Below are 10,489 nucleotides of genomic sequence, written 5' to 3'. Positions count from 1 at the left end.
AATTTACAATGACAGAAGCAGAAATATATTTTTCAACTTTGAAGCGAATTGACAATGGCAGAAGCAGAAAGATGCTTTCCAACTTTCAAGTGAACTCACAAGCGCAGAGGCAGAAAGATACTTTTCAGCAATGAAGTGAATTGACAAAGTCTGAAATAGAAAGAGGCTTAGAAAACTGACATAGGCAGAAACAGAAAGATGCTATTCAATATTTAATTGAATTGACAATGGCAGAATCTGAAAGGTGATTAGAAAGTTGACAATGGCAGACAAAGAATGATGCTTTTCAACAGTGAAACGAATTGACAACTGCAGGAGCAGAAAAATACTTCTCCACAATTAAATGAATTGTCAAAGGCAGAAGCGGAAAGATTCTTAGAAAATTGATAAGGGGAGAAGCAGAAAGATGCTTTTCAATGTTGAAGTGAAATGACAACGACAGAAGCAGAAGAATGCTTTTCAATGTTGAATTAAATTGACGAAAGCAGAAGGAAAAAGATGCTTTTCAATAATGAAGTGAATTGACAGCCGGAAGAGAGAGAGATGCTTAGAAAATTGATAAGGCGAGAAGCAGAAAGATGCTTTTCAATATTGAAGTGAAATGACAACGGCAGAAGCAGAAGAATGCTTTTAAATGTTGAATTAAGTTGACGAAAGCAGAAGGAAAAAGATGCTTTTCAACAATGAAATGAATTGACAGCCGGAAGAGAAAGATGCTTAGAAAATAGATAAGGGGAGAAGCAGAAAGATGCTTTTCAATGTTGAAGTGAAATGACAACGGCAGAAGCAGAAGAATGCTTTTTAATGTTGAATTAAGTTGACGAAAGCAGAAGCAAAAAGATGCTTTTCAACAATGAAGTGAATTGACAGCAGAAAGAGAAAGATGCTTAGAAAATTGACAAAACCAGAAACAGAAAAATGCTTTTTAACAATGAAGCGAAATGACAAAGCTGGAAGTAGAAAGATCCTTTTCAACACTGACGTGAATTGACAAAGGCAGAAGCAGAAAGATAGTTTTTAACATTAAAATAAAATTAGAACGGCAGGAGCAGAAAGATAATTTCCAACATTGACAAAGGCAGAAGTAGAAAAATGCTTCGAAAATTGAGATGGTAAGAAACAGAGAGATGCTTTTTAACTATGAAGTGAATTAACAAAGGCAGAAGCAGAAAGATGTTTATAAACATTGAAGTAAATTGACAAAGCAAAAAGCAGAAAGATGCTTTTCAATGGTGAAGCGAATTGACAACGGTAGCAAAAGATGCTTTTTAACACCGAAGAGAATTGACAAAGAAAGAACTAGAAATGACAAAGAAAGAACTAGAAAAATGGCTTTTAATGTTGAAGTAAACTGAAGAAGGCAGAGGCAGAGAGATACTTTTTAACATTGAAGCGAGTTGACAGTGGCAGAAGCAGGAAAACGCCCATAAAATGGACAAAAGCAGAAACAGAGAGATGCTTTTCAACCTAAAGTGAATTGTCAAAGCCAGAAACGTAAAGATACTTTTCAACCTTGAAGTGAGTTGGGAAAAGCAGAAGCTAAAAAATATGACTTATTAAAATTGACAACAGTCGAATTGAACTGAACTGACAAAGCCAGAGGCAGAAAAATGCCTTTCAATATTGAAGCGAATTGATAATGGCAGAAGCAGAACGAGGTTTTTCAGTGTTGAAGCACATTGCCAAAGCAGAAGCAGAAGGATGCTTTTCAACAATGAAGCGAATTGACAATGGCAGAAGCAGAGAGATGCTTAGAAAATTGACAAGCACAAAAAACAAAAGATGCTTTTCAACACTGAAGCGAATACAATGGTAGAAGCAAAGAGATGCTTAGAAAATTGACAAGCACCAAAAAAAGAAAATAATGCTTTTCAACACTGAAGTGAATTGATAATGGCAGAAGCAGAGAGATGCTTAGAAAATTGACAAGCACAAAAAAAAAAAAAAAAAAAATGCTTCTCAACACTGAAGCGAATTGATAATGGTAGAAGCAGAGAGATGCTTAGAAAATTGATAAGCACAAAAAAAAATGCTTCTCAACACTGAAGCGAATTGATAATGGTAGAAGCAGAGAGATGCTTAGAAAATTGACAAGCACAAAAAAAAAAAAAAAAAAATGAAAAAATGCTTCTCAACACTGAAGTGAATTGATAATGACAGAAGCAGAGAGATGCTTAGAAAATTGATAAGAGCAAAAACAAAAAGATGCTCTTCAACACTGAAGCCAATTGACAAAACCAGAAACGGAAAAATGATTTTCAACGTTGAAGCGAGTTGACAATCGAAGAAACTGAAAGATGTATAGAAAATTGACATCATCAAAATTAGAAAGATGCTTTATAACTTTCATGATAATTGAAAATCATTTTGTGCAGTATTACGTTGAATGATACGCAGTCTACTTTAGCAGTGATAACCATTAACATATGATAACATAAATATAGAATTTTAATAAGACAGTAATAAACAAGTTCTTTCTAAAGCAAAAAACCAAATCATTTATTTATTTTCAAGTAGGATAACACTGTTATACTATTGATTTATCATCAACCCAGACATTCATTCTACCACCCACACTTCTATCAGTTCATTTTATTTCATTTACATAACTGGGCGAATTTATTTTTTCCTTTACATCAAACATCAAAGAAAGTATCGCATCATTAGTACACATATTCTATTCATAGGATATGACTAATTTTAGATGTGAAAAAAATACTATTACGTGAATTTGCAATGTAAAATAACAAGCTATAGTCAAGGTTGCTTGCCTGATACGTACTTCCTTTTAATAGGGTATATGCTCACATAAAGAGAAGAAAACGGTAATATTACCTGTACAGAAAACGAAAAATATCATAGGATAAGCTATGCAAAATGTACCTCCCTCAGGTTCGAGGTCAATCTAAAATCAAGTGCAAAATCTGGGTGGTTTGTGGAACGGTGGAGGTATTTTAGGGTAGGCAGTATATTTTTGATTGAGTAAAATAAGATTGAATTACCCTTTTTTTCTATACCTGAGCTGACTTCCGTCCACCGATCTACAAATGCTTATATATATATATATATATATATATATATATATATATATATATATATATATATATATATATATATATATATATATATATATATATATATATATATATATATGCATATATATATATATATATATATATATATATATATATATATATATATGCATATATATATATATATATATATATATATATATATATATATATATATATATATATATATATATATATATATATATATATATATAAGCAACCCGTAGAATATAAACAAACAAATGAGAAATATCTCAGGAGCATGGAATGTCAATATTTTAAGTAATTTTTCGTGGATTTATCATGCGTCCCAGAGAATAATGTATTGTAAAGAAAATGTTAGTTTCACTATTATCTATATCGGCGACGGAAGAGGAAGTATTAGATTGGGTGGATAAAAAATATAGCTGATAGGTTTGAGTACCTGGGATCCATAATTAGTGCTGGTGGAAGTATGGAAGAAGAATTAAAACACCTTATACAGGCAGGGTGGAGCAACTGGAGAGCTGCCTCTGTAGTCCTTTGTGACAAGAGAGTGTCACCAAGACTTAAAGGAAAATTCCACAAGACGATCCCAAGAACAGCAATGATCTATGATAAAAAGACAGCAAGCCTAAGGAAAACTGATGAAAAGAACAGAGATGTAGCCGAGATGAGAATGTTTAGATGGATGTTTGGAATGACAAGAAAGGAGAGAATTAGGAATGACTACATCAGACGATCAAGAAAGGTTTTGGCAATATCAAAGAAAGTGCAAAAAGGAAGATTAAGATAGTATGAACGTCTACTGAGGAGGGAAGAGGATCATGTGGGCAAGTATGCCATGGAAATTGAAGTTCAAGGTAGAAAAAGAACGGGAAGACCAAAAAGGAGATGGAGTGACTGTGTAGGGGAGGACTGGAGGGAGAAGGGAATTGGTGAAGCAGAGGCGCACGACAGAAATAGATGGAAAAGGCTCATTCGAAATGGCGACCTCATATAGAAATGGGAATAAGCCGAAGAAGAAGATCGCATCAGGGATCGATAAATTTGGCAGATTGTTTTTACAATCGTATGCCTTAAGAGTCATCAACCACGGTTACTGAAGGTGGGCATAGCCTTTGACATAATGGTCCAACCGCAAGACAGCAGTTTCCATAGTTATTGACAGTGGGCCTAGCATTTTGCTACAAAGCAAGACTACAAGGCAGCAGCAGGATGTACTGTACAGTGGTAGTATTCTTACACATCTAGGCCTACCACAAGGGTATAGTATTTCTTATTTCATAACTTGCTTAATCTTTAACCTATCTCTTTGCGTTTACTTCTCTGTAAAGAAAAAAAAAAGTATTCTCCTTTAAGTTCTTGTTTACCTTCTCCCCTTTGTAATAAATAGTGGCTATCTTTTTCACTCTCACTTTTGACCTGACTGCTCGTATACCTTATCTTGTATACCTCCGCATGCCAATCTCTTCTAGCATGCAACTATGCCTCAAATACGGGTTGGGTATACTCGATGCCAGCCAACTCGATGCTATGCAAGACTTGTTTTTTCTTGTTTATTATTACATTCAGGATAGTTTAGCCGAAAAATTGGTATTCAGCTTTCTTGTGTACTTGGACAATGATAATGAGGCTGTGATTACCTGTTTATTATTACATTCAGGATAGTCTAGCCTCCAAATTGGTATTCAGCTTTCTTGTGTACTTGGACAATGATAATGAGGCTGTGATTACCTATTTATTATTACATTCAGGATATTTTAGCCTTCAAATTGGTATTTAGTTAGATGAAAGCGTAAAGAGATCTCTGCTGCTCCACCTACCCCTTTAAGCCTAATGGAATTAACGATACCAAGTAGTTCTCAAGTTTACGAAGTAGCAGATGGAGAGAATGAAGAATTCTTACTGAGTGACAGCAGTCCCGGGGAGGAAAGAATTATAGTATTCGGTCGCAAAATTTGGTTGGTACACTTAGTTACATCAGATATGTGGTATTGTGACGGGACATTTAAAGTTTCTCCAAAGCAATTTTCCCAAATGTATGTAATGCTATGTGAAAAGTTATGCAGTGTAATCCCTGTTATTTATGTTCTATTGCCCAATAAAAAGCGGAAACGTATTCACGGCTGTGTTTCCATTTCAAAAGAAATTACTCATACATTGGCTCCTAAGTCAATTGTGGGCAACTACAAACAAGCAGTTTTCCTGGCGTTGCTATAAAAGGCTGTTTTTTACACATGAGTCAAAACTTTCAAGAAAAGATAGCATGTATCGGACATGCCACTTTAAACTAAACTAACTGATTTTGCACTGAAGGCTAAGATGATGTTAGCTATTTCTTTTGTACCTAACGATCGTATTGACGAATATTTTGATGTGATTTTAGAGCAGCTTTCAGATGAGCATACGGCATTAGCAGAATTGTCTGAAGATATCTATTTAGGACGTTTAAATAGACGGGGTAATACCAGACGACGCCCTCTCTTTCCTCCAGCTTTGTGAAACTTGTATGAGCGAACTCTTAATGGAGAAAATAGGACCAACAACCACGCTGAAGCAGCAAATAGAAAATGGCAAGTTGAGTTTGGAATGGAACATCCTGCAATTGGAAAATTCTTACATACGCTACATAAAATCCAAAGAAGTAGGGACACATTTCTGGAGCAACTTATCGCAGGTCACGCACCACCTTTAAAACTAAAAAAATATCATGAGGCAGATAAAAGACTTCAAAATATAGTTTTGAATATTAGTGAAAGAACTCCGCGGGAACTTTTACGTATACAGTGGAACCTCTACATATGATTGCCTTTACATAAGATTATTCCAACACTCGAAGTAAAATTCGATCAAATTTTCATCTCGACACCAGAAGTCATGCTCCTACATCCGACGTAGATCATACGTGTAGAATTTTCTCGAAGCGTCGGTCGTAGTTTCTTGTTTACGCCGGTCGTAGTTTCTTGTTTACGCCGGTAGACGGCAGCACGTTGGAGGGACGCCATTGAGCGTCCCATCAGTCAGTTCTCTATTATCGTGGGCATCGTGTGGTGGCCCTCTGTTTGGTCCATTATTAAGTGCTTATTATCTTCCTTTTCTCACGTTTCCTTTTTTATTTTACGTATAATCATGGGTCCTAAGAAGCTTAGTTTTGGTACAGGTAGTAGTAGTGGTGAGAAAAGGAAGAAGTCAATGCTTTCATTAGAAGTGAAGCAAGAATTATAGAAAAACATGAGCGCAGTGTGCGTGTGAGTGATCTGGCTAAACAATATGACCGGAATATGTCTACACGATCTCGACGATCATCAAGCAGAAGGCAGCCATTAAAGCAGTCAAACCATCAAAGGGTATCACCATTATTTCTAAGCCTCGTAGCTCTACCCTGGAATAGATGGGATGCCTTTGGTTGATATGGATAAAGGACAAAGAGATTGTTGGTGATACGATCACTGAAACGATAATTTGTGAGAAGGCCAGCGCTATCTATTGTGACTTGAAGGCGGCGGGCTCTGGGGGTGACGCGGGGGAGAGTTCAACCAATCCTACAATGGAGGAATTCAAGGCGTCTCGCGGTTGATTCGAGAAATTTAAGAGACGGACCGGAATTCATTCAGTTGTTTGGCATGGAGAGGCTTCAAGTTTGGACACCAAGGCTGCTAACAATTTTGTAAAGAAGTTTGAAAAGATCATGGAGGATGAAGGTTACGTAGAGCAGCATGTTTTCAATTGTGATGAAACCGGTCTGTTTTGCAAAAAGATGCCTAGTCGAACATACATCACCGCCGAAGAAAAGAGAATGCCTGGACATAAGCCTATGAAGGATCGGTTGACTCTTGCCCTATGTGCCAACGCCAGTGGGAACTTCAAAATAAAGCTATTATTGGTTTATCATTCCGAAAACCCTAGGGCATTTAAAGCACATAGAATCAATAAGGACATGCTGCATATTTTGTGGCGTGCTAATTCTAAGGCTTGGGTTACTAGGCCTTTCTTTGTTGAATGGGTAAACCTAGTTTTCGGCCCTGCTGTCAAGAACTACCTTCAGGAGAGGAATTTGCCCTTAAAGTGCTTGCTTTGCTTGGATAATGCTCCCGCTCACCCCCCAGGACTCGAAGATGATATCATCGACCAGTTCAAATTCATCAGAGTGCTGTATCTTTCACCGAACACCACCCCTATCCTTCAGCCCATGGACCAGCAAGTCATCTCTAATTTTAAAAAGCTCTACACCAAGCACTTATTTAAGCAGTGCTTTAATGTCACGCAAAGCACCAACGTAACTTTGCGTGAATTTTGGAGGAACCGTTTCAATATTGTGCACTGCTTGAAGATCATAGATTAGGCTTGGGAGGGAGTAACTCGTTGGACACTGAATTCAGCTTAGAAGAAGCTTTAGCCTGATGCTGTTTCTCCAAGAGATTTTGAAGGTTTTGGCCCCGAGCCTGAACCTGTGCTTGCCGTAGAGGAAGACGTAGAAGAGATTGTATCCCTTGGCAAGTCCATGGGTCTGGAGATCGATGAAGATGACATCACTGAACTCGTCGAGGAGCATCATGAAAAGCTCTCCCCCGAGGAACTCAAGGAGCTGCATGCCATGCAGAATGATGAGTTCCAAGCGCAGTTGAGTGAGTCGGAGAACATCGAAGAGGTAGATCACATCTTAAGTTCGGCTAAAATAAAACAGATGCTGGCATATCAACACGTGGATAATTTCATTGATAAGCATCACCCACAGAAAATTCAGGTTTGCCGTGTAGTTTTGCAATTCGATGATGTTTGTTTAACCCATTTTAGAAAAATTTTGAAAAGCCGTACCAAACAACTTTCTCTCGATAGTTTTTTTTATAAAATCTACAAAGCGGTCTAGTGATCGTGATGAAGAGAAAGAAAGTGAAGCAAAGAAAATTAAGACTGAATTGAGTGAAAGTAATGAAAATAAAAAATAAAAAAGAAGAAAAGGTAAAAAAAATATGAAATATAAAAATGAAAAAAATAAATAAGCTAAGTTAGGTTAAAGTTCATGTAGTGTAAGTTAGAGTAAGTTTCGGTAGGTTATCGTGGTCACTATCTCTACCTCCTCGCCGACCGTCCGTCTCCTCCTGCGTAGCAATTCCTACACCTGCGTTGGTCTGTCTCTAAGGTAAAGTGACAATAAAAACCCCTATTCTATTTATCATTTCTTTATAATTATTCTTTTTTACATCTTTCTGTATAATGCAATTGTATTAATGTTATGTGTAATTATGTGTAGCAATTTATTAGGGAGTTATCATAAGTTTTTGGGCTGTGGAACGAATTATACAAATTACAGTGTATTCTTATGGGAATATTTGCCCCAACATACGATTGCTTTAACATACGAAGCAGTTCTCGGAGCGAATTAAGATCGTATGTAGAGATTCCACTGTAATAGCTCATAATTTTCAAAAAAATTTAATTTTATTTTTGAAATTCTGCTTTTATTTTATTCTATTAATAAACGGAATTAAGTAATATATTCATTAGGATGCAATGCATTTTTACTGATCACCTGAGCTTTCAGTAAATCTGAACATGTAGTTCATGGCCTCGAGTTGGTTGGATCGATTTGTCCCATTCACCTCAAATACAGCTCTAGCATCACCTCATCCATAAGAAGGTTGAATAGCCAAGGAGACATAACACACATTTATCCTAGTCCTATTCTTTTATTAAAAAGGTACATGTATATCTCATGCTTTGCCTTCATAGTGAAAATTTTTCAATTTAAAGGTTTAAGAGCCGCTCCCGAATGGCAGAGGTAAGGGGCAGTGACATTGCCTTAGCAAGCAGAACAATGCCCTAAAGACTGACCATATATACATATAATCAGTGCCCAAGCCCCCCTCCATCCAAGCTGAAACCAGGGAGGGCCAGACAATGGCTTCTGATGAGTCAGCAGGTAGACCTATGGGCTCCCCCTAACTCCCCATCCTTAGCTCACAAGGATGGTGAGGTTGCAGCTACTAAAGGAACTAAAGAGTTTGAGCGGGACTCGAATCCTAGTCTGACAATCACCAGTCAGGGACGTTACCACATGCCAATACTGCTGCCAATAACTCATCATCCATATAATACAGTCTATAAAACCCCCAAATTGATTCCCTTTCAATTCTATCATGGGATTTTTATAAGTCAACTTATGTCATTAACAGCCCTTTTCCGTACTTTGAAAAATTTCATAAAAGTGGTACATAACAAGCACATGAGATTCAACTACGGTTTTTCCTCTATCAGTCTTTCGTCTATCTGCCTTACTTTCTCAATGTACAGTTGGACACAGGAATTCCTGGCACACCTTGCTCTGAGAAAGTGCACCTTACTTTGTTGCAAGTTCCTGTGAGTAGCCCTGCCCACCATCTCTGTAATCTCTCCCCTACGATATCTGTTTGGTTACTCGCCGGGCAGTAATGGGGCGACAGGGTGAATTTCATCAAAGCGAGGTGTGCCAAGAATTCCTGTTTCAAACTGTACCTGCTCTAATATAGTTAATAACGTTATCACATACTTTTTACATTCCCCTACATCACCTTCCAATTTTCATGTCTAGCCACAATAATTCATCTCAAACATTCCTTCAAAACTTACTTCTCGTCCAGACAGACATTACATATTCTTTCCAACCACGCAAAACCCCGATTACTTCTCTGTCGCAGCATCTCATTTGCATTTCCATTATCTCATGGTGTCTTTTCATTATCCAATCTCTTAATTATCTTTCTTAAATTCTCAACAGTAATTTATACAAGCATTCTCAGCCCTACAGTAAAACTTTCAAGATTTGCATAACTCAGTTTGGCCTCTTCTCTATATTCCACCTAACAGAATTTCCTTATTTACATTTTCCATTACGAGTTATCTGTTAATTAAATTTTTTCTTTGCAATTACAACACCGCAGGACAATCTCATCTTTACCAAAGAATATATTTTGACAAAGACGTGCATATATATATATATATATATATATATATATATATATATATATATATATATATATATATATATATATATATATATATATATATATATATATATATATATGGCCAGGGCAGATTGGTGATAGTGGGAGATTTTCGTTTGGGCGCTCACAGCAAACTAACCTAGATTTAGTATGGGTGGCCCTGACTAGTACAGCTTTGCTGATCATGGTAATCCGCAAACCCCTTCGCTACGTATATATCCCTTTCTGAGTGGGAATACCTTAACGTAGTGAAAGGGTTTGCAGATCGCCATGATCAGCAAAGCTTTACTAGTCAGAGCCACTCATACTTGGTTAGTTTGCTGTAAGCACTCAAACGAAAATCTTCCACCATCACCGATCTGCACTGGCCAGCGTGGTGATGAAAACATGCCAAACCCCGGATATGAATTGACATGTCTAAGGCCTTCGCCATACATTGGATATGTATATATATAT

At 37.0% G+C, this 10,489-nt stretch overlaps 1 protein-coding gene across 1 annotated transcript; it reads left to right on the top strand.

Moving 5' to 3' along the window:
- The first annotated feature begins 3,525 nt into the window (after window positions 1-3,525).
- On the top strand, window positions 3,526-3,846 carry LOC137615013 (uncharacterized). Its single transcript, XM_068344646.1, has one exon. It carries the CDS (start codon window positions 3,526-3,528, stop codon window positions 3,844-3,846), a length of 321 nt encoding a protein of 106 aa, XP_068200747.1.
- Window positions 3,847-10,489: the final 6,643 nt, after the last annotated feature.

This window comes from Palaemon carinicauda, chromosome 21, assembly GCF_036898095.1.
Source record: "Palaemon carinicauda isolate YSFRI2023 chromosome 21, ASM3689809v2, whole genome shotgun sequence".
Lineage (NCBI taxonomy): Eukaryota > Metazoa > Arthropoda > Malacostraca > Decapoda > Palaemonidae > Palaemon > Palaemon carinicauda.
Note: the sequence above shows the minus strand (reverse complement) of the source record. Positions and strands in the feature narration are given on the sequence as shown.